Source organism: Heptranchias perlo, chromosome 11 (assembly GCF_035084215.1).
Source record: "Heptranchias perlo isolate sHepPer1 chromosome 11, sHepPer1.hap1, whole genome shotgun sequence".
Classification (NCBI taxonomy): domain Eukaryota; kingdom Metazoa; phylum Chordata; class Chondrichthyes; order Hexanchiformes; family Hexanchidae; genus Heptranchias; species Heptranchias perlo.
Window position 1 is genome coordinate 57948324 of NC_090335.1, and position 25775 is coordinate 57974098.

At 39.2% G+C, this 25775-nt stretch overlaps 1 protein-coding gene across 2 annotated transcripts in view; it reads left to right on the forward strand.

Moving 5' to 3' along the window:
• tbc1d23 (TBC1 domain family, member 23) overlaps positions 1 to 25775 on the forward strand; it is a 78870-nt gene that overhangs the window by 51310 nt on the left and 1785 nt on the right. The window contains exons 10-18 of one of the 2 annotated variants that reach the window (XM_067993133.1): positions 1287 to 1379; positions 3282 to 3452; positions 4655 to 4697; positions 12738 to 12847; positions 15521 to 15663; positions 16136 to 16180; positions 20193 to 20281; positions 23203 to 23338; positions 24016 to 24210. In XM_067993133.1, coding sequence (XP_067849234.1) covers positions 1287 to 1379; positions 3282 to 3452; positions 4655 to 4697; positions 12738 to 12847; positions 15521 to 15663; positions 16136 to 16180; positions 20193 to 20281; positions 23203 to 23338; positions 24016 to 24210 — 1025 coding nt within the window. The remainder of the gene's footprint in view (positions 1 to 1286; positions 1380 to 3281; positions 3453 to 4654; positions 4698 to 12737; positions 12848 to 15520; positions 15664 to 16135; positions 16181 to 20192; positions 20282 to 23202; positions 23339 to 24015; positions 24211 to 25775) is intronic. The other variant, XM_067993134.1, reaches the window with a different exon arrangement.

Here is a 25775-nt window from a genome sequence, read left to right on the forward strand (position 1 = left end):
CTTTTTGTATGTTGTTATCATAGAATGTAACAAATTGAGAATGTAAATGCAACTTCATTTATTTCGAATCAAAACTCAGTCTTTACAGCCAAAAGTAAAATCCTTGCAGCTGACTCTAGTTGCATAAAAAATGGCTCAGACTTTCCTGTCAAAATAATAATGAGGCTATCGACACTTGCTGTTTTTTATGTGCAAATCGCACAGCAACTTCAGGCGAGGATAGATGCGAGGTTAAACGTGAAAATACGGAAGTTGCTGTCCGAGATGCACCCCTCCGCCGTTAGCTTTGTGAAAATGGTATTTTGCTGCCTAACTCACCATTCAAATGCATTGAATGGCGTGAAGTTCCTGTATTTGCATGGTAGATACGAACTAAACTGACCACAGAATGTTGGGGCTTGTCCATTTCAGTCTAAGTACCCTTTTTAACGGCATGGTAAGTGTCATTTACTGCCAAACAACCTGTCTGACATTGAAAATTAACTATTACAAGTGTTGGAGTCTCATTCCTTCATGTTTTAATTGTTGGGAATTTAAAATAAAATTTAAATTAATTTTTTTTTACTTTTTCTTTCTGTCTCTCTTTCTCTCTCAATCCAATCTTTCTCCCTCTCTATTTCTCTTTCTGTACCCTTTTGACATTGAATTCACTATTTTAACTTGCACTTCCTGATTCAGACCCTGTGCTGTTCATTTAACAATCCTTCAAATGATTGGTTAAGGAGATACACAGTTGCTTGCCCTGTGCAAACAGATCCCAGATGCCCTGTAGAGGGCACCACGCCGTTCCGATCTCCCACTTACAGCAATTTCCAGTGCAAGATCTCATGGGAATTAAACGGGCAAGGGCAAGTCTAACTAACAGCGGGTGCCATTTGTTCACCAGCTACAGTAAATTCTGACCCATTGTGATTTTATTTGGAAGGCTTTGCATTTAGTTCACTAGAGGTGAAATGTACGAAGTTGTGTTCTGTGTTACCGAACAATTTACAACTGCATTCAGATTGTAGACCTCTTGTTAGATTGGATATTTACTTTTTATTCTCTAGACAGTGTTGTAGTTTGATAAGATTGTAATGAGGTACAAGTACTATAAAGATTTAATGGTACTATGAAGACTTAATGGTACTATGTAGAAATATAAAACGCATGATTCAGTGTTGGAGTGGTTTATTGACATTTCAGAATAATACAGTTGAGTAACCTTTTACACTACAGTACAAGCACTTTATTTTGTTATATCTCCACTTTCAATTTTTTATTTACCTTTTATTTTCACTTTAAAGGATGGAGTTCGGTTCTTTGTAGTAGATTGTCGACCTGCAGAACAATACAATGCTGGACACCTTTCTACAGCATTTCACTTGGATTCAGACCTGGTAAATAAAAATGTATACTGAAAATTACTGGAAGTGAATGCATGCTATGCATAGATGTGCTAAGGTTGTTAAAATCAGGTAGAATGATTGCATTTATTGGCAACCTTGTAGGAACTTTCTAGACAATGTGAGGTACTTGTTTGCTTTGCAGGATCAAATTCCAATAGGTTTCACACATGAAAATATTGTCATGACACAATACTTTGGAAAGTTTGGAAGGAGAAAATATAATTTGATACAGAAAATATTATGTGGCCTGTGGCTAGAGTGGAGAAATGTGTGGATAGTGCAGTCCATTAGGGAACCATCACATTATTTGTTCATAATATTGTGTTATATTTCCTTTTAGTCTCCTACTGTGTTGACCTACTATAGTTCTTCCTTTGCATAAATGGTTTGTATGATTTGGTTTGTGGAATTCTCTGCTGTTGCCTTTTTAATGGCCTAGTATGACGAGTATGATGGAACAAGACTGGGCTTATCAGTTTTTTTTCCCCTCTTTTTGGTTCCTTTCTTCACAGTGCAGTGGCCTAATATAAATGAGGGAGTTTTTCTGCCACTAGAGATACAGAGAGCCACTTGGTGGTTTCCCAAGGTTTCTCTGAAGGCAGCAAATATATATGGCTGCCATTTTTTTGTGCCCAATCAGTCCACCGTGCATTATTGGCCTGTATCGGCGTTCCCTAGTCAGCGAATGTCAATGATCAGAAAATGGAAGTTGTGATTGTGACTTTGAAACAACTGGGCAATGTAAATGTGGCTGATTCTACAGCACCAGGAGCCCTTCATATCGTTGAACTAATTTAAATAGAAGTGGCTCTTTAATAAAAAGGACACAATAGTCCACTGAATTCCAGTGAAGAGTGAATGAGTTCAGGCAACCTTAGGAATTGGTATTTAAATGTGTGGCCCTTTGGGTTAAGAAATAATTGCTTGAGCTGCTAGGTTATTCTGGTCTGGACTCTGCTTTTCACAGTAGCACCGTCTAACAAGTGCTACTATAAAAAGGTATGACAGTTTAGCCATTACTTGAGTGCCTGTGCACATCTTGACCAAAGATGTGTCCTTTAACATTAACAAAGTTGCATGATGGCTTTGTGGGAAATTGCACTGCAGTCAATACTGCTGCTTTCAAAGAAGTCTTGGGAAATGACCTCAAGCAGCACTGAGACAAATGGACTAGGATAGTTCCAAATTTAAAAGGAAAGACATTTTTGTGTGATTGTTGCTTATTCTCAAAGTTTCACACTTATCAGAAACAAGTTCCAATAAGGATAATCTTGGAAATTCGTATTTAATGAAAACAAGTTATTTGAACCTTGTATAGATCATTGGTGAGGTCACATTTGGGATATTGTGTACTGCTTTGGACAAGCAGTCTCAAAGGGACATTGTAGTTTTGGTCTTAGGGTTCAAGCTATGAAGACAGTTATAGAGCTGAACTTAATTTTATGACAAAAAAAATCTAAGTTTTAAAATGCTGAGAGGAATGGATAATATAAATAGAGCTAGAACACATAAGTATATAAATAACAAGCCTACAAACTGGAGTACTTTTTTCATAATATATGGAATTGGACACCGGCAAAAGTAATTAGTGATGTATCTATCAATAAAGAATTGTATAAATAGCTAGATAAGCTGAGACCAAGAAGGTATCGTCAGTGGGCACCAATTTTCTGAGTTTTAAAAAAACAATTAGTCCAAAAGTGATTTTCTTTAAGCTTCTCAATGGAAATCTAAAGTTAATACAACCACAGAACAGTTCAGTTGGAATGAGCTTTGAATAAATATGGCTCGCTGATTTTTATTCTGGTGTAAAATGTAACCATAGTCCTCAAAAAGTTAAGATATTTTGCAAACCTTTTTGCAACTTGATGGGATTCTTTCCATTTTCCACAGATGCTGCAAAACCCTGCAGAGTTTGCACTTTCAGTTAAATCCCTTTTGGAAGCACAGAAACAGTCCATCGAGTCCGGGTCAGTAGCAAGTGGTGAACATCTGTGCTTCATGGGAAGTGGCCGAGAAGAAGAGGACATGTACATGAACATGGTCCTGGCTCACTTTCTTCAGGTGAGTTATAACTCGATTATACTTATTTTAGCACCAGTTCTATCAATTACAGAAAGAGTTTTAGAAAAAAAACTTGGTCATATAGAGGAATAAAAGTTCAAAATCTGTTAAACCTTTTTAATAACCCATATTTTACAGGCTTAATAATAGAATAATAATAGAAGCAAAATATTGTTATATAGCCCTGAAATTTATACATCAGGTTGTACAATAAGTTGAATTTTTTCATTTGGTAGTAAAAAATATTCCGGGACCCTTGAACAGAGATACCAAATTTCTTCATTCTGCATTTTCCACACAATGTGTATAGCCTAGCTTAATGTTTTCTAGGGAAACCTTGTGGTAAGCATGCACATGAAAATATTGTCATGACACAAAGATTTCTGTATGCATTCTCTCTATATTCCACAGATAGTTTTAAAAGTGAGTAAATCTAGTGAAAATCATACTGATAACCTTTAATTGACCCTGCAAACTGATTCTCAAATATAATGGCAGTGAGCAGTGTCAGGATTCTACTGCCTCACAGGAAGGATCTCCTCCCTCAGTTTAGGATTACTTAAAGACAATGACAGTTAGATCAAGGTCTCCCATCCTGAGTGGTAGCTACCTTGATTAGTTCCCTCTGTGAGAAATAGTGACACATAACTAAAATAATGAATAGGACCAATTTGGGAAAATTATTACTCTCCATTTGAGAACGCTGAAGGAAAGGGGTTGATATGGCCTTGAAGAATGATAACTGCAGGGAAATGACTTTTTTCAGTTGTGAGAGAACAATCTAGCAAGAGCACTAAGTTCACAATTGTTTAATAGGAAATGCTGGAATTTGTTACAGTTATAAAATCTTCTCAGCCTACAAGAACATTGAAGGAATCAAAATCTGCCACAGTTGAGCACTTAGCAGTTATCTGTGATATTTTTATACTTAGGCTGACCCTTAGCTAGACTTCATATATCATTCCCATCCTTTGCTTAAAAACCCCAGGATCTGTACAGCTGTTGATCAATTTGTTCAAATTGCTGTATTCTAAACTAGATCTAATTAATTTGGTTTTATTGATTTTTCTCCCCATATGGCCCATTTGGTCTGTATAATTCTGTAATGAATCTTCAAGTTTGATTATATAGTTACTAGTTCTATATTATGCTCAATATTAAAGGCCAACATTTGAGGGTTTTTTAATGTTTTTATATTCTAGAAAAACAAAGAATATGTTAGTATTGCCAGAGGAGGCTTTATGGGTAAGTTCTCAAAATCTTTGAATGTTGGTTCTATTCGTTTGACAAAAGCTATTTCTACTGAACAAATCTATTTAATATTACACCAAAGTGTTGAAGATACTGATCTCAAATTTCCACTTGCTTGACAAGGGCATATTTCCAAACTTGCTACATAATATGTTTCTGTTCGATATGATGAAGTAATAGAACTTTTGTGCATTAGTTTAGCAAGCATATATATAGTACTGCCTTTTAAATCTTAGAGTACTTTGCTACTACTTTGTGCAAACATTTCTATTTTCAGTTGATTGACAGAAAAGTGTTCATTCTGGCTTCATATTTGTCTTTATCCTCTACAGTCAACATGTGAAGTTCAATATTGTCATTATTGATATTATGAAAAGTATGCGCACAATTAAAAGTTGCAAAACTACTCAAAGGGTTAACTAATGGAAACTAACAATAAAGGGACTATTGTACCACTGGGTAATAAAGACATAGATTAATTCCTGATAGTTTTGTAATTAAGATTACAGTAGTCACTATTTCCTCTCTATATATTTGTAGTCAATTTTGTGCAATTGTTGTAGAAGTTCAACATCTGTGTATTTTCACTTCCTCAGCAGCCATTTCATTAAATTTTATTTTACATTGTGCAGTCGTTGTCTGTGTTCAGTTTTAGTCACCATATTGATCTCTTTATTTTCCAGCATTTTAGTGGATTGGCATTGTCGTCCTATACCCAACTCAATTTTATTTCTTGTCAATTTGCATGCTATTTTCTGACAGCAGAGCCTTCCTTCAGTGTTTTCAGTAAAGGATTTTGTAGCGTGAGTAGGAGGGACTATATTTGACTTTATTTAAAATATCTATTGTTATAGGCTGTTGTTTAACTAGTTAGGACCCCACAATGCTTTGCATAAGAGTTGTGGTTCTGGATGGCCAATATTTTATTGTACAACTGTTTAATTAAGTTATTGATGAAGGCCTTTTTAAGATTATAGTGTTGATAGTAGGTAGAAATTGGTGACTGTGCCTTCTGAATCTGTTCAATGCTGTCCGAAGTTTGCCCTGCCGCTACATTATTCACATTTACTGCTGTGATGTCCAGTCATTTAAATTATCTTTGCACTTAATTCTCAATATAAATAAATTTTAAAGAAAATTCAACCATAGGCAAAGATGATGGTCAATATCGATCTTGAATTTATCATTATGTGACAGCAGAAGGGAAATTCTATTTTGTCAGCTGTTTCTGTAGTTATCCTGTGTTATTACATTATTATGCATTACTGAAGACTGACTAGTGCTAGATCCTCTGAGCCACTAGAGATAATAATTGTTCCACAAGTGAATGATATTTTGGTGTCTTCAGAATTTATTGCATGAAATATTTTCTGATTTGATGCATTAATTTCCTCCAGTATTCCACATAGAGTATCAAAAAAATTCCAACAGTTGTATTCAATCAACTTCAGTAGAGAAGCCAATTCAACTGCTATACCTTAGTTATAAAATGATTAAGTCTTTAATGGAGGAGTATATTCTAAATTGTCAGGTAACTAAAATGCTACAGATGGAAGATAGCTAGATATTTATCAACCAGAGTTTCATTGCTATGGTAGTGTTTTATGTTTTAAAACTGCTGATTCGAGGCAACCCAAAAACAAATATTGTGATATTCAACTACAGTTAGCAGGGATGTTGTACACAAAATGGCTGTGCTCCACACCGCCTCTAAATAGCAATTTTCAAGTGTAAAACACAAAAGCAATACGGTAAGTGAGAAAAACCTTTGTAACATTAGGGTGATTCAGTAGAATTGGTCCCCGCCACAAACTCCGTTTCCTATCCACCGACTCCATCCCTCTCCCGGCCACTGTCTGAGGCTGAACCAGACCGTTCTCATCCTTGGCATCCTATTTGACCCTAAGATGAGCTTCCGACCACATATCCGCTCCATCACCAAGACCGCCTACTCCCGCCTCCATAACATCGCCCTTGTCCGACCCTGCCTTAGCTCATCTGCTGAAACCCTCATCCATGGGCCTTTGTAACCTCTAAATCTGACTATTCCAATGCTCTCCTGGCCAGCCTCCCATCTTCTACCCTCCATAAACTTGAACTCATCCAAAACTCTGCTGCCTGTATCCTAACTTGCACCAGGTCCCATTCACTCATCACTCCTGTGCTCGCTGACCTACGTTGGCTCCTGGTCTTGGAATGCCTTGATTTTTAAAATTCTCATCCTTGTTTTCAGATCCCTCCATGGCCTCGCTCCTCTGTATCTCTGTAACCTCCTCCAGCCCTACAACCCTCCGAGATCTCTGCACTCCTCCAATTCTTGCCTCTTGTGCATCCCCGATTTTAATCACTCCACCATTGGCAGCCGTACCTTCAGCTGCCTAGGCCCTAAGCTCTGGAATTCCCTCCCTAAACTTCTCTGCCTCTCTACCTCTCTCTCCTCCTGTAAGACGCTCCTTTAAACATACCTCTTTGACCAAGCTTTTGGTCACTTGTCCTAATATCTCCTTATTTGGCTCGGTGTCAAATTTTGTTTGATAAGGCTAATGTGAAGCATCTTGGGACGTTTTACTACATTAAAGGCACTATATAAATGCAAGTTGTTCTTGAATACACTTTCCCTTTAAATCTGTGAAAGTAAAATCTGTTTTTGTGTATAACAAGTCAGAATATAAACCTAGATAGCAATTTTATTTAAAGTTGTTCTTCCTTCCCAAACAGTATAATACTGTGCTCTTCTGAGGCTATGTACTGAGCTATAGGGTGCCAAAATACTTATCTTTAAACTTTTAGTAACCATTATATACAAATTTCAATAACTATAATTATTTTTCTGGTTATACTGCCTTTCTAACTTTTATATAGGAATGCCATCGTTGTACTCAATATAGGATTTCATGTCTTGCCACACTAGAGCTAAAATTGCAGTAGTGACTATTACGTTAAATATATAACCCTCCTCTCACCAACTGTAGCTTTCCTTTGCTTTAGAACATTAGGAATTACACAAAACATTGTGGGAAGGCTCTGATACATTTGGTGTCCTTGGTCGCTGTTGGAAGCTGCATCCTTTCTTTTCTTTGAAAACTTTTCTCTCCAAATCATTTCACCCTTAAGCTCATGATGATGAATTCCCTTGTTTATCATGGGCATCGAGACTGTCCCAGAACAACCTTTTTATTTTCAGAAATACTGCAGTAATAAAATGTAGAAAATTGTGCTGCATTTGTGAATAGTATACGCTAATACTTTCTTAGTTGGTGCACTGACTGGGAAATAGATTATTATTAAATTATACACCATTTTTTGAATTACAAAAAATGCCAATATGTAATTAAGGTGTCTGGTTTTGATAGTTATTTTTTAAATGTTTCATTGTTTACCCTTTATTGGTTGCATCAAAATCTGGTTTTCCAACAGCTACAATCCAGGATAACAACACAAGTACCTAAATGACACAAGTTAGGGTGGTGCATGGTAGCATCAGGTGTTCATCATAGCAGCTGGTACTGTGCCAGACAAAAAGAATGGAATCTGAAGTTGACTCTGCTGGGTGCTGTTTTATTTATTTTTTGTTACTATTTCCTGCTAATTTTCTCTCCTAAGGGCAATGATTCTTTGCTTGATCTTCAGTTCCATGACAGCTGGTTTTCCCCCTTGGCACTTCACCCAAGTGGCTATTAATCATGCGTGATGGTGAGTGTCAACAGGCTGTTTGACTGTGGTGGGTATCACGGTCAAGACCAGTCCTGTTTCCACCTGATGTCCAGAAAGTGCATTTCCAGCGGGAGCTGCTGGATAGAGATCAGAAATAGAAACACTGGCAATTCTGCCCCATCCTAAAGCAGGGATGCTAAGACCAGTTGTACTGCCCCTGCCACTGCCCTGGTTGAAATCAGTTAATTCAGCACAGAGTTTGGATTGAACCTAGTCCCTTCTTGGATTAGGCCTTTCAATGTTTCGGTCTGCAAACACTAAAAACTTTTCAATTGGGTTGGCGATTATTAATGTAACCCAATAATCGGAATCTATATTTAATGCCTTCTATTGAACTTGATTCTAAATATAAAATTTCCCTTTACAAATTTTAAAATGTAGTTAACTAAGGCTGCTACAAAATTAAGCTCTGTCTTGTATAAATAAATCGGTGAAGTTCATTATTAATGGGATTTTATAATTCTCATCTCTTCTAACATGTATACCAAGTTAGAAGACCAGCAAAGGCTGATCAGCTTCAAAAAAGCTGACAGCCCCAAAAGCTGAACTCAAAAATGGACCTAAATATAAGCCCATGCCATTTGAAAACAAAATAATTCCACTAAAAGTGCTTCTAACTTAACCTGTAGGTATACGCAACATTCCTTCACTCGCATTAGAGGAAACAAACCATACATGCATGAAAGCTTACGAGGGGGAGTGGGGGGGGGGGATGCAAGTGCTAAAGGCACCAGATTTATTTTGTGGGGGGGTCTGGGAGCATTTAATTTACCCTCTCCCCACAAAAAAATTAGATTTTTATTTATATTGGGTACATTTTCTAGCATTTTTGCATCCACAATGAACATGGGTGTTGATTATTTTTTTATCTAAAAAGGAAGGTGCATTTGCTCATTTTTGTTGAAAACTCCTCTCTATTTGTCATTTGGGAATTAATTGTTTTCCTTTATATTTTAACGTTTCTTTCTTCCAGTTGCAGCAGATAATCTTGTCACTGGGAGACTGTCAGTCTGCCTTTGTAGACCATGTGCTTTCTTTTGTTCCTAACTGAATAGGAAACGAAGGGCTTGACCTCTGTCCCTCTCATAGAATCATAGAAAGGTTACAGCATGGAAATAGGCCATTCAGCCCATTGAGTCCGTGCCGGCTTTATGCAAGAGTAATCCAGCTAGTCCCACTCCCCTGCCCTATCCCCATAGCAATTTTTTTCCTTTCAAGTACTTATCCAGTTCCCTTTTTGAAGGCCATGATTGAATCTGCCTCCACCATCCTGTCGGGCAGTGCATTCCAGATCCTAACCACTCACTTTTTTTAAAAAAAAGTTTTTCTCCATGTCACCTTTGATTCTTTTGCCAATCACCTTAAATCTATGTCCTCTGGTTTTTGACCCTTCCACCAATGGAAACAGTTTATCTCCATCTACTCTGACTAGACCCTTCATGATTTTGAATACCTCTATCAAATCTTCTCACAACCTTCTCTGTTCCAAGGAGAACAACCCCAGCTTCTCCAGTCTATCCATATAACTAAAATCCCTCATCCATGGAATCATTCTAGTAAATCTCTGCTGCAACCTCTCCAAGGCCTTCACAGCTTTACTAAAGTGCGGCGCCCAGAACTGGACACAATACTCCAGTTGTGGCCGAACCAGTGTTTTATAACCCAGGTCTGGGAATCGGCCAGCTGAGCTGCCAATCAAACTGGTTACCACCCTCCTATGTGAGACCGCCTAAAAAATTAACTCATTTAAACTCAAATTGATGGGGCATTCCAACACCTCAGATGTGAATGTTTATTGGGATATTTTTAATTATCCTCAACTGTCTCCAGCAGTTTGGATAGATGCTTTGTATGAAACTACCTAATCCACATTCTCAGAAGTTGCCTGTTGAGAGCTGAATTTAACTTAATATCATTTTACTATAAATTACACCAGAATCTTTCTGTGGCCAAATAGTCAGAAATCCCTAATCGTGATTGTGACATTTGGGTTTTCAATAGACCAACCTGACCATTATTTTGTCAAACTACCTCAGCACAGCATGCTCTTTTTCACAGAAGTACTCTGTCCCTTCTGACCATTCCCCACAGTTCAGATACACTCTTTCTCTCCAATTTCTATACAGTTCAGAAAAACGTCCCCCTTCAACTGCCTTCTCATTCACAGAAACATTCTCTCCCTCCAAGCTCCCAGTTCGTAGAGGCACTGTTACGTTCCAAATATTTCTCCAGTTCACAGAACCCTACTCTTACCAACCCCACTATTCCATTGCTGAACTCTTCTTTCCTCCCCCCCCCCCACCCCCCACCTCCTTTAGTTCAAGCTGGAACTCTTTCTCGCCCCCACCCCTTCCCTCGAGTTCGTCTTCTCCCTCTCCTCTCAGCTCACTGTTCTCCATTTCAACTCAAGCTGGCGCTCTTCTTCCCCCTCCGCCCCCCCCCCCCCCCCCCACAGTCCATGCTGACATTCATCTTCTCCTCCCCCCTCTATTCAAGCTGCCGTTTTTCTTTCCCCTCCTTCAGTTTATATATGGCAATCTTCCTCTCCCATCTTCTAGTTCATGCTGGTTCTCTTCATCTCTACCCAGTACCAGTACCAACTCCTGGGTTTCCTGTGGCTAACTATTTTAAAGCCTATAAACAGGAATAAATTAAGACTAAGACACCACCTATAAATGAACAGAAAATGTCATATAAGCAATTACAATGAATGCACTTCCCCTGTAAATCCTAAGCCCCACTGTATTCTTGATTCCATACTATCTTTCAACTTTGAGGTTCGACTGATTTTGGCAGCACTCTGGAATTTAGTAGGGCCTTTTTTCCTCCAGATAATCTGACCAAGAGCTGCAGAGACTCCCCATTTAGGATAATCGACCGTTTATTCGTCAAGGCTAAGATTTAAACCTGGATCCCCAGTAATGGAAAGCTTACACAGTATGATTAGTAATATTTTACCTACAATGGATGATTTATTTTCTATTGGTCTAGATGGGAATGACATTGTTTTGTTATCACATCTCATTTGTAATGTTTTAGCCTTGCTCGGTGTTTTTTGTTTCCAGCTAAATTCCTTTTTATTAATTACAAGTTTGCAATAGCCCATTTGATATATAAATTGGTTACATAATTGAATGAAATATAGAATTGATAAAATTGTGCCAAATAAATTTTGTGTAGTAAATTGTGAAAGGGTCATCATTATTATTGCAGATTATAGAATAAGGAAATGTAATCTAGCATCATTAAACAGGAGTACAGTAGAACTTTGATTATTCACCATAATGGAAGGGGGAGCTATGGTGGATAATTGAGAGTTCTCCTTTACAGTTCATTAATTTGTAGTTTTGATTAATACAAGTTTGATTAACCTAACCGGGGAATTTCCCCCTGGAAAAAAGGGAAAAAAATTGGAGAGATAGTCAATTTGCATCATTCTCTTATACGTACCAGCATTATTGATCGATGTCTAGATATGAGTTGATTGCCTGTCTTTTTTTGTAAAATGGTGCATGATGTCTTGGGACCTGAAGGGGTTTGGGGTGTGGATTGCAGAAAGCCAGTGGTCTGTTTGTTCTGTCCTCGTGTAGCAGTCAAAAACTTAATTCTTTTAATGCAGAAAGCATTTTACTTTGTTGCATAGCAAAACTTTTGGACTAGTTAATTAATTGATTTCCATTTATTTAATTAGTGTTTAATGCACTCATTAGCAGCTTTTGTTGGCTAATAGAGGTACAAAATAATGCAGCTCTGAGATTAATTATGCTACTTCTGAATCCCCAAGGTCTCCAAGGCATTATGCACTGTTTGTTTTGTAGAGCTCCTATCTATCATGCATTGCAAGATCTGTAACGCTGTCTAAAATTGATGAGACTTTCCTTATGCAGTGCACAATTCACTTTTTGATAAATTTATCTGCACTAGTTAATCTGAATTCATTTAATTCTTCCAATAACCAACTTCCATAAGCACAGTGTAGGTAGATTAACTTTAAAGCGTTGTTTCTATTTTTAGGACTATATTCATAATTAACTTGTAACTATATCAAAATTGCTGTCTGTTGTAATGAATACTAAACCATCTAATTATATGACCACTTGCAATGAAGAAACAATACTAATGTAACCAGATCTATGCTTACATGGGTAAAAGAACTAACCAGGATTGATGAGTAGACTATACTTAATCTGACTGAATTTAAAGGTTGTTCTGGTGAACAGCATTCTCTTCGTATTGAGATTTATGAAGACTATTATTGGAAGTAAGATTGGAAGGTTTGGTTGATCATTGTCAGTATCTGTAAGTTGCCCTGTCTTGCAGCATTGCAGCAGCACCTTGTAGACATAAATGTAGATGGGCCAGAAAATGGCTACGGTCACTGGATTGTTAGTACCTCTGGATCTCGTGGAAGTATCTCTTCCTCTGCTGATGTAAGTGTATCTTCGTTATTTCAATGTTTAGTTTAAAGTAAGAATATTGATTAAGATTGTGAAACCTTATTGCACTACACTTAAGAGTGAATCCAAGCTTCAGTTAAAGTAAGATATGACTTCTTATGTAAACCCAGAGTTGATATAAAGTAGAAACTGCCTTTTGGTTCACAGTTGGGTGTCTTGTTTCACGAGACTTGGAATCTGCCTATACAATGTTTCCCTTCAGTCTGTATCATGGAGGAACACCAGTGTGCTTTTTGTACATGTCCAATTCGAAATGAAGGGCAGCCTTGTGAATGCTTTAAATGTCGTCCATGTTCGATAAAGGACTGATATTTCCTCAACATCCTTTCGTTAAATCTATTAAAATGGGGAAGTAGTTCAGAACTAACTCTAGCTGCAGTAGTGGGATACAGGTTTGATTACCCTCTAAGTTCCTGATCTCGGGTGCAAAGAGAAGGTAAAGTTCCTCCGTAAGGAAGGACAATCAGCAGAAGAGTTGTTCCTGAGCCATACTTGCACGTCTTCTGGCTGGCACAGAGAGGAATTAGTGGATGCCTGGAAACAGATTGACTATGTGCTGTCTGGTTGAGGGCAGGGTGAAGAATAGATGGAATTTGCATTTAATATATTAAAACAATTTAATTGTGCACGGCCAAAGCATCAGCAACTCAATGCGCTTGTATAACAGCTTTCTAATGAAAATTGTTCCGTCAGTTAAATTTCGTATCCAGCTTCATAGCCTCTGTTCTAAACTCATACTTTTTGCACTGTGCAAATGCCCACGGGTATGACTGGATAAAATACTGAAGTTTAATTTTAGCTGCAGGTTTTCTGCTCTCTATGTAAACTAAATACTCTGTATAGTTTTCTAGAATAAATAAAAGTGTATTTTAAGTGCTTTGCACTGCAGTAATTCAGCTGTTCCAGTACAGCTGCAACACTGGCATCTACCTGACAATGTAGAAAATTGCCCAGACATGTCCTGTCCACTAAAAGCAGGACAAATCCAATCCGGCCAATTACCACCCCATCAGCCTACTCTCAATCATCAGCAAAGTGATGGAAGGTGTCGTCGACAGTGCTATCAAGCAGCACTTACTCACCAATAACCTGCTCACTGATGCTCAGTTTGGGTTCCGCCAGAACCACTCGGCTCCAGACCTCATTACCGCCTTGGTCCAAACATGGACAAAAGAGCTGAATTCCAGAGGTGAGGTGAGAGTGACTGCCCTTGACATCAAGGCAGCATTTGACCGAGTGTGGCACCAAGGAGCCCTAGTAAAATTGAAGTCAATGGGAATCAGGGAAAACTCTCCATTGGCTGGAGTCATACCTAGCACAAAGGAAGATGTAGTGGTTGTTGGAGGCCAATCATCTCAGCCCCAAGACATTGCTGCAGAAGTTTCTCAGGGCAGTGTCCTAGGCCCAACCATCTTCGGCTGCTTCATCAATGACCTTCCTTCCATCATAAGGTCAGAAATGGGGATGTTCGCTGATGATTGCACAGTGTTCAGTTCCATTCGCAACGCCTCAGATAATGAAGCAGTCCATGCCCGCATGCAGAAAGACCTGGACAACATCCAGGCTTGGGCTGATAAGTGGCAAGTAACATTTGCGTCAGACAAGTGCCAGGCAATGACTATCTCCAACAAGAGAGTGTCTAACCACCTCCCCATGACATTCAACGGCATTACCATTGCCGAATCCCCCACCATCAACATCCTGGGGATCACCGTTGACCAGAAACTTAACTGGACCAGCCATATAAATAGTGTGGCTACAAGAGCAGGTCAGAGGCTGGGTATTCTGCGGCGAGTGACTCACCTCCTGACTCCCCAAAGCCTTTCCACCATCTACAAGGCACAAGTCAGGAGTGTGATGGAATACTCTCCACTTGCCTGGAAGAGTGCAGCTCCAACAACACTCAAGAAGCTCGACACCATCCAGACAAAGCAGCCCGCTTGATTGGTACCCCATCCACCACCCTAAACATTCACTCCCTTCACCACCGGCGCACTGTGGCTGCAGTGTGTACCATCCACAGGATGCACTGCAGCAACTCGCCAAGGCTTCTTCGACAGCACCTCCCAAACCCGCGACATCTACCACCTAGACGGACAAGGGCAGCAGGCATATGGGAACAACACCATCTGCACGTTCCCATCCCGACATGGAAATATATCGCCGTTCCTTCATCGTCGCTGGGTCAAAATCCTGGAACTCCCTTCCTAACAGCACCGTGGGAGAACTTTCACCACACGGACTGCAGATGTTCCAGAAGGCGGTTCACCACCACCTTCTCAAGGGCAATTAGGGATGTGCAATAAATGCTGGCCTCGCCAGCGATGCCCACATCCCATGAACAAATAAAAAAAAATGATATGCGTGAACATCAGTACTGTACTGTACTGTCTGAATATTTTTGATATCCTATCTAGAAGTTTTCTATTAAGTTATAGAGTTAATGGCCAATAGCTATATAATTGTATATGTGTTGTAGATGAGAACTGTTTATTTCTGCATAACACTTTTTATTCTAGATATCTCATAATACTTGCATGGATTTAACCTGCTAAGAAATAGCAAGCAAGCTAAGCACAAAGTGTCACGTTGTTCTTGCTGTGTTTTGAGGATTCTGTAATTGCATTCTATTAAATGCTTTTGCAGGGTGAGTCTCCAAATGGTTCAGGTGATGGAAGGGGAGTGAAGTCATTAGTCAACAAAATGACCTTTGCCCTCAAGTCCAAATCGGTGAATGTAAAAGAGAAAGTGATCAGTTTTATTGAGAATACATCTGCACCGGTTGAAAGGTAATGTAGAAGTACTTCAAAATTATATTTTATTCTATATAGAATTTTTCTGTATGGACCATATTGTGATCATGATTAGAGTAACAGAGTTTCTTCCAGCAGGAGGAGTTCTGAAACCAGAAATACATTTTTAAAAATTTCCAAACTAAACTTTTCAGTTGTGGAATTTTGATTTAAAGGAAACATTTTCCCTTATTCAATTTACCAACATTACCATATTTCCAGTAATGAGATAGAATGTATGTATTTCTATCTATATATCTGAATCTAGCACAATAAAATACATACACATAATTGCAGAATAAGTAAAACTTGATTGGGAGGTCTTTTGGAAGCAGAAATATTTCTTTTTTGGGAAGAAATCTTCTGTTGCAGTTAAGCTTTCATTTCTGATTAGATTTTAATTGTAGCTTTTCATTTCCTTTTTGAAGTTTATTGTTTTTGTTCTGTTTTCTATCATGAATTAATATAGAATGCCTTTTCAACTTCCTTGGCCAGAAAAAGTGAACCTAGATCGGTAAGATGGTGTTCAGAATAGCTTGCCAACTTCTGGTCTGTGTACTTTAGCATGATGCGCAAGCACTTACTACTTTGACTTTTTACTGTTACTTTGCTGCAGCATCTTAAGCCTTAAGCAACTTCTACTCATTTTAATTTCTACTTGGTTTGTCTAAATCCAAAAATACTTGTTTGTTATTGGTCTTTCACAGTGGAACCATACAAAGAAACTAAAATGTGTATATATAACATTTTTAGTTGTATTTCACCTTATCTGGTATCCTGATAGTCTTGCACAGAACTTTGCTGAGATGTGCAGCGTGCTATTAGTAAGTTTCGCAATGCTGTGCTTTTGTTGTTAGTTTTCTGTAATTGCCGATTATATAAATAACAAACCATCAAAAACCATCGGTATTTTAAAAAAATGTATGCTGCCTACCTTTTTCATGAGTTTCCCAGACTAGCACTGCCTTACTGCTCAAGCTACTGCTGGTTGATTCTTGACTAGCCAAGCTTTTTAAAAGTAAACATTTGGTATTGAAGGATCAAAGGAATAACTAGGCTCTATCACGCAGTTGAGTTCTACGTTGCTGTTTACATCTAGTGTCAACTTTAGTTTTTGAGTTAAACTGAATGGAAAAAGTAAAAGTTGCTTGAGTAAGCAGTGGAGGGGACCTGTTTTAATATGTTTGATTATAGTCAGAAAGCTTATTAGTAAACAACATTTTCATAGATGTGCAAGGGTTAGTGAAGGACAACATGGCCTTGATCTGGTATCAAATGCCACATAGGATTTTGTCAATAACAGTTGCATTTAATCTTTTAAGTTAATTTACTTTTTAATAAAACTATCAAATTACATTTCAGAATAGAAAATAAACAAATAACCTGAAATGCCAGCTTCTATCACAGTGTCATAAGATTATTGATTTTAAAATCAAAACTGTATCACCTGACTCATTAAACTTCTCTCCACTTAGTTGGGAAAATAAAAATTATTTAGCTATCTTCCCTTCTAAGAGCACTGACTCATAGGGTGCATTCCATGGCCCCATCTCTGGCAGCCCTTTGGTTGCTGGTTGATTCTTGACTATCCAAGCTTTTTAAAAGTAAACATTTGGTATTGAAGGATCAAAGGGATAACTAGGCTCTATCACGCAGTTGAGTTCTACGTTGCTGTTTACATCTAGTGTCAACTTTAGTTTTTGAGTTAAACTGAATGGAAAAAGTAAAAGGTGCTTGAGTAATCCAATGGACATTCTTTCTGTGTGAGCCTAGGCTGTACTCAACACATCCCTAGAATGTTTGCAACTTTGGCAACCTATTTGACCCTGAGCTGAGCTTCCAACCCCACATCCCTGCCTACTTCCACTTCTATAACATCGCCAACCTCTGCCCCTACCTTACCCGATCTGTTGCTGAAACCATCATCCATGCCTAATTCACCTCCAGCCTTGACTATTCCAATGCTCTCCCGGCTGGTGTCTCATTCTCCACCCTCTGTGAAGTTCAACTCATCCAGAACTCTGCTGCCCTTATCCTATCCTGTCCCGTTTGCTCGACACCCCTGTCCTTGATGACCCCCATTGGCTTCTGGTCCCCCGTCACCTCCAATTTAAAATTCACATCCTTGTGTTTAAATCTCTTCATGGTTTTGCCTATCTCCGTAACTTCATCCAGTCCAAAACCACCCACCCCTGAACTCTGTTCCTCTGATTGGCCTCTTGTGTGCATTATTTCTTCCCCCGCCCCCCACCTCCCGCCAGCCCGACCAAACCCACCATTGGCTGCTGTGCCTTCAGCCACCCATACCCCATACTCTGTAGCACATTCCCTAAACCACTCATCGTCCTCTGAGATCCTCTTTAAAACCCATCTTTTTCATCAAGCTATTGGTTACCCCTCCTAATATTACCTCCTTTAGCTCAGTGTCCATTTTGTTTTTCATCATGCCTCTGAAGTACCTGGGGACGTTCTTCTACATCAAAGGTGCTATGTAGATGTTGTTGCAGTTTGGCATTACACATAGCATGAATACTTTTTTCCTATTTTTTCAGTCAACTCCTTATCCAGTCCCATGACCTGCCCAGGATTCCTGTGGTTTTCGGTTTCAAAATTCCTCTAGGTTATAGGGTCTACTACAAAAATTGGATTTTTGGACTTAGTGAAAATGGGACTTAACTAAATTCAGACAATAAAATGTGAAGCCTTGTATTAATGGTTACACTGAAGTCTTATTGAAGGGTCAAATTCTTCTGTTGTTGTGATCAGAAACATCGAAAGGTTCTCTAGCTGTTTCATTGGCTGTTTTACAATATGCTGCAATTATTCACTTCGCCTCACTAACACAAATGCTTTGAGTGTCTTGTCATTTTGTTAATACACTTATCATTTACATACTGTGTAAAATTTAATCCAAAACTGCTGCTCACATTTGTTCAGCATTACAGCTGTATGAAATGAGGAAGACTGATCACTTTATGTATTTTAAAGTGTACTCAGTGCATTAACCTGTCTCCTAGTACTCTTATTTTTAATTTTTTAACTTTGTAAAACTGCAATCAAAAGAAGTGCACAACCAACCTGACTCCTGCTTTCCCACCCTCACTCAGACTCCTGCTGCACTCCTGATCGGCCTTTGACCCCACAGAAGTTTTGTGGATAATCTGGTGCGCAGTTAATGGGAGGACAGATAATGTAAATCATGGTTTTAGTCGGTAAACACACTGAATAACTTCTTGACACGGTGTGTGTGAGTGACCTCAGACCAAAGTCAATCTCCCCAGCCACTGAATCCATTCCATTGGAGCTTATCACTCTACCAGTCATCCACCTTATAGCTTTTTAGGGTTAAATGAGCCTCTTAAATCATAACACTGATCACATAGCTAATTATTTGCTATGGTTGCATGGATTTATAATTCAGAGAGATGGTGTCACTTATGGCAGTTCTTAATGTAGGGAGTGATTCATTGTGAAAGTGAAAGTGCTCTAACAAATGTAGGTTTGAAATCAAATGAAAGTTAAGGAGTTTGTTTGCTCAAGAGTGGTGTCATTTAGATCAGCAGTTACTTAATTTAATGAGTAAAAATGTCTTATTGGAAAATTTAAAATGCCACAGTATCTACATATAAATGTCTCACCATATTTTTCATTTTTCGACTAATTCTCTTTCTCCTTCCTCACTTATTGCTGTTCAGTTATCGGAGTCATCATATCTGAGTCCCTTCCTGTCCCCGATACACTATGCAGCAGGGGCCTTTCAATTGTGTTTGATCTCATTGTGCAGTTTGGCGCCTTCAATGCGTTAAGGGTTTCCGGTTTATTGGAGGAGTTAATTGGAGCGCATGTGTTTTTTATATACTAAGAATTCATAAGTAATCATTTTCTTTCCCCATAAAGATTTGTTTATAAAGCTGTGGTAAGTAAGGAAACACTAATATATTTTCCAAGAACCAATCAAGAAACTTTCACTTCACTGTCTCTGGGCAGAAGACTGAGAAATTTATTTCCAAATTCTTTCACTAGAAATGTGCACCCCTCTCCCACTTCCTCACCTCAGTAACCTCCCCCATCACCACAACAGCATTACCTCTGATTCACTGAGCAACGCCTGCACTTTGAAAAAGATGCAAAACAATCTTAAATTTCTGGAGCCTGCAAGTAATGCGCACCTTCCAATTTACAAAATTCCCTGACCAAACAATTGAATGCTGAAAGACCTCTGTTTACTTAACAGTTTGACTTTGTAGCCTTAAAAATTTGTTTTCTTCATCTTCGTTTTCTGCAAGACATTACGAAACATGGTATGTACAGTACAAATTGTTGTGTAATTCTAATTCTAACCTTTACAATGACCAGTGTATTCACAGAGGATTGCAGTTTTCAATATGCAGGAAAATTTGTTGAAGAAATTTGACTAGTTTTATTAGTTGGAATGTTCTCTGACTAATATGAGGCATATAACCATTCGTACTGAAGTTTGTATTTTTTGGTTTTAATTATTGACCACTGTATTTGCCCTCACTCAGGCATGTGAGCAGCAGTGACAGGGTGGGGAAACCCTATCGTGGGGTAAAACCTGTCTTCAGTATTGGAGATGAAGAGGAGTATGATACAGGTAATTAAATTAAGTGTACAGTAAGCTCTCAAAGTAGAACTGGGTGTCCTAACTGAATACAGCAAAGGCCGTGGGCCCCGACAACATCCCGGCTGTAGTGCTAAAGGCTTGCGCTCCAGAACTAGCCGCGCATCTAGCCAAGCTGTTCCAGTACAGCTACAACACTGGCATCTACCTGACAATGTGGAAAATTGCCCAGGTATGTCCTGTCCACAAAAAGCAGGACAAATCCAATCCAGCCAATTATCGCCCCATCAGTCTACTCTCAATCATCAGCAAAGTAATGGAAGGTGTCGTCAATTGTGCTATCAAGCGGCACTTACTCACCAATAACCTGCTCATCGATGCTCAGTTTGGGTTCCGCCAGGACCACTCGGCTCCAGACCTCATTACAGCCTCGGTCCAAACATGGACAAAAGGGCTGAATTCCGGAGGTGAGGTGAGAGTGACTGCCCTTGACATCAAGGCAGCATTAAACGAGTGTGGCATCAAGCAGCCCTAGTAAAATTGAAGTCAATGGGGAATCAGGGGAAAAACTCTCCAGTGACTGGAGTCATACCTATCACAAAGGAAGATGGTAGTGATTGTTGGAGGCCAATCATCTCAGCCCCAAGACATTGCTGCAGGAGTTCCTCAGGGCAGTGGCCTAGGCCCAACCATCTTCAGCTGCTTCATCGATGACCTTCCCTCCATCATAAGGTCAGAAATGGGGATGTTTGCCGATGATTGCACAGTGTTCAGTTCCATTCTTAACCCCTCAGATGATGAAGCAGTCCGTGCCTGCATGCAGCAAGACCTGGACAACGTCCAGGCTTGGGCTAATAAATGGCAGGTAACATTCGCGCCAGACAAGTGCTAGGCAATGACCATCTCCAACAAGAGAGCGTCTAACCACCTCCCCTTGACATTCAACGGAATTACCATCGCCGAATCCCCCACCATCAACATCCTGGGGATCACCGTTGACCAGAAACTTAACTGGACCAGCCACATAAATACTGTGGCTACAAGAGCAGGTCAGAGGCTGGTATTCTGCAGGGAGTGACTTATTTCCTGACATCCCAAAGCCTTTACACCATCTACAAGGCACAAGTCAGGAGTGTGATGGAATACTCTCCACTTGCCTGGATGAGTGCGGCTCCAACAACACTCAAGAAGCTCGACACCATCCAGGACAAAGCAGCCCGCTTGATTGGCACCCCATCCACCACCCTAAACATTCACTCCCTTCACCACCGTGGCTGCAGTGTGTACTGTCTACAGGATGCACTGCAGCAACTCGCCAAGGCTTCTCCGACAGCACCTCCCAAACCCGCAATCTCTACCACCTAGAAGGACAAGGGCAGCAGGCACATGGCAACAATACCACCTGCACGTTCCCCTTCAAGTCACACACCATCCCGACTTGGAAATATATCGCCGTTCCTTCATCGTCGCTGGGTCACAATCCTGAAACTCCCTTCCTAACAGCACTGTGGGAGAACCTTCACCACACGGACTGCAGCGGTTCAAGAAGGCGGCTCATCACCACCTTCTCAAGGGCAATTAAGGATGGGCAATAAATGCTGGCCTTGCCAGCGACGCCCACATCCCATGAACAAGTAAAAAAAATAAATGAATTGTCCTCATTTTACAATTTGAAGTTTAAACTGTTGGACTATTTGATTATGTAATTTTCTCCCCTCACCTCTCCTAAAGACTCTGTGACTGTGCCTGGGATAAACCTCCATTGGCAACAGTAGCCTTCAGGTATATACCTCAGACAAGTGGCCATTCTTCATGTATCAGCTAAGACTGAATGCTGGCACGCTGTTTGTTGTTAAGAGCATTATAGCTGTGTGTATGCCCCCTTTTCCAGTGGGGGTGAGGGTACATTAGACACAAATTGGGAGCAGAAACTTTTTTTTCCTCGCCTTCCTAGCCCATGGACGCTGGGACCAGTGTCGCATCTCAACTGCTGTTTCACATGAGATTAGCTAACTGATAGATCAGGGATTAAACCGGACACTTTGTTACATCGAATTACATCAAAACTACAGCACAGAAACATTCGGCCCAGCTGGCCTATGCTGGCATTTATGCTCCACACGAGCCTCCTCCCACCCCTCTTCATCTAACCCTATCAACATACCTTTCTATTCCTATCTCCTTCGTGTGCTTATCTAACTTCCCCTTATATGTTTCCATGCTATTTGCCTCAGTGTTTGTGTTCTTTATGGCTTAGTACTACACCGTGTGGTGCTTTACAGATTACACCATTTTCATTTTTTTTAATCATCTCAATTTTCATGTTAAAAACAATTAAAATGGTATCTTCCAGTTTAAAAATAAGTAACAGTTAGATGCGACTATGAAATCCTTCTCTCCATCCCCACCCATTTCACTATTCGGGTTCTTGTTTGAGCCATGCATCATCTGTGGCTGAGAGGACGCAGGCTCCAAGGCCACTTCCACTTTCTCTCAGTGATGCAGCTGAGATTGGGAACTCTGCTCAATGTGGCAGAGAGGCTGTTTTAAGCCTATCTTAGATGATATCAACAAAACAGATTGTAGTTTAGTGACTGGTCTCCTGTTGTATTCTTCTAGTAAATCATACCAAAAGAAATTCAACTTTGATTCCGCTCAGTGATGGCAAAATACCAAATTTAAGATTTTGGTTGGTTGACATATATCAGCCTCATTTGCTTGTGTTCTAATCCTACAGCACCATTGTTACACATTTGGGTATCTCTGAAAGCAGACATATCAAACATATGTCTGTAAATGTATATTAAAAGTCCCTAATAAATTACTAGAGTTAAATACAGACCTATTCTTAACACAAATATTTTAATGCTTATTTATGTACTTTATGCATGTTTCTGGTTCATTTAACAGGTTACATCCATTGTTCGATTTTTCTGTTCATTTTATTTTAACAGATGAAATTGACAGTTCTTCTATGTCCGATGATGATCGGAAAGAGATGGTGAATATTCAGACATGGGTGAACAAGCCTGACATCAAACACCATTTTCCATGTAATGAGGTGAAAGAGACGGGGCATATGTTTCCAAGGTGTGTAGCGACCGATGTACTAGTTCAGTTGTGTTATAGGTGCTTTCAAATGGCATATAACTACACCAAAATACGTCCATCTTAAGAGGTTTAAAATGTCTACATTCATAAAAAGTTTGTTGCCTTTTGACCTCAGCCTTAATGTAACTATTCCCAAAAAAGCATGAAGAAAATCTATTAGAACTCTTGACTATTAAGTTGTTCAATATCAAGTCTGGGGTGCCCTTTTTAAAAAGGGCTTTGAAAAAAGTTCCATGTCATTGGTCAAGTTATTTGACAAACTGTCTCTCATTCATGCTTACAACTAAATGGCAGTCGCACTGTAGATCCTGGTCCCAGGAAGACACTGAAGAACATCATTAATGTAGATGTGCAGTATGATTGCTGATTAGAGTCAATAACTTCACAGTGATCTTGTATGGTGAATTAATTTAATTTGAGGAGGCTCATGTGGAGCATAAATACCAGCATAGACCTGTTTCTGTGCTGTAAAATTCTATGTAATCATTTTACTCATTGTATACTACCCAGTCTGTTTCGGAATAGATTGCCAATACACAAAAGCATTTTTCTTCAAATCTCTCCACTATGTATTAAATCATTATTCCCAGGGAATAAAAACTAAAGGCTGCTACTAAAATAGCAGCTAAATTTTTTTCGTTGTTTTGTTTTTTCAGTCACCTTCTGGTAACAGCAACCCACATGTATTGTTTGCGAGAAATTCCGTCTCGGAAAGGATTTGCTTACATTCAATCACGGCAGGCCTTGACCTCTATGGTAAAAATTACATCCAAGAAAAAGCACCCAGAGCTGATTACATTTAAATTTGGGAACAGTAATGTCTCACCAGTGGAGATTTTGGCTGTGGAAAGGTAAGATTATAAATTCACTTTGAGTTTAAACGTTTAAGTAAAAATGCCAAGTAAAGATGTGCCAATCTATTTTATTAAAAATGTTTATTTAATGTAGGAAATGAGCTAATTTCGCTGAAATGTTGTGTATGCTTTTTGTTTACACGGAGCTTGACTAATTCAAAGTGTTTGCCCTCCTTTTGAGAGTTTTACTGCCTTATGAATTCTCCACGAGATGGAACATTGAAAAATAGATTAAGGGGAGGGGTCAGGACAAAATCAAACTGGCCCACAAAAACTGGGAAAATAATAACTGGAAAATTAGTATGTATAAAAAGAAACCAGGTAACCAAACCAAGAAACAGTACTTCTGAGCTAACGATGACAAATACTGCTTAATTTAATATTTATATCTCAATAGAGATCTGCTGTGGCATTGTGCATGCTGAGCTAGAGGATAGGCTATTTTGTAATAATTGCCATGTACAGGATCACATCAGGGCCACTGATTTGCAGTGACTGAATGTCAAATTTCATTTTTACCAATTCATAGTCTGGGATTTTTACCAATGCTTTGGGGATTGAATTTGACAATACTGTCCATTATTCTGTAAAAACTATAAATGAGTGGCCTTTATATTTTTGTTTACCTATGTATTTAATTTTTTTCTCTTAACCTATTTAAAGCTGAGAATACACAGCAGGATAATATACAAGATGCACCAGTTGTAATTAGACATGTATTTATTAGTACTGGGAAGGGGGAATGGGGTTCAGCTGAACTGTCGGTGGTCCAGGGCTTTGATAGCACAGAGAATGGTCCTGGAGTTTGATGGAACTGGATTGGGAGTTCCAGAGCATGTCTTGTGGTCTGGCATCACTGCAGAGGGGAAATCTGGAGCTTGGTAGAAATGTAGAGTGTGAAGCTGAGGTTTGGCAGAAATGGGGGGAGGGTGGACTGTGGGGTTTGGCTCATTGGTAGATTCCCGGTATCTGTTAATAGTGAGGAGAGGCTGAGGGCATGGGCCTGATAGCACTGGGTGGGGCTGGAAGTCCCAGGTCTGGTAGCAGAGTTATGGTTTATAACTTTCTAAGACAGTGTTGTGCAATAGAAATAGCTGACTAGCCATAGGTGTGGCTATGGCAATACCGTTTTAACCACATGCATTAGTTTTAGTAGAAAATACCTTGCATACATTCACATAATACAGGTAAATGTACTTCACATATATATTTACTTAACAAACATCTACCACCATTCAGTAACCAAGGAAATAAAACATTTACAATGATCTAAAAATACTTGCACACTCTGCTTTTGGTCTGTTTTACCAATGAACGCAACAAAAGGTTAAAGTACACCTGCATACTGTGTGAATCAGAGTTTTGAGCACACATGCCCAATGACACTGTCCATTACTCATTTTTTATTTACTGATCAGAAATGCAGTTAGCCACATCTGGATTCCCAATTAGCCACATGTGGCTGGTAGGTAACTTATTGGACAATACTGTTCTAAGAGATATCGGCAAACATTAAATTTGGTATTTTGTGATTGTTTCCTGTGTGTGTGTGTGTGTGTGTG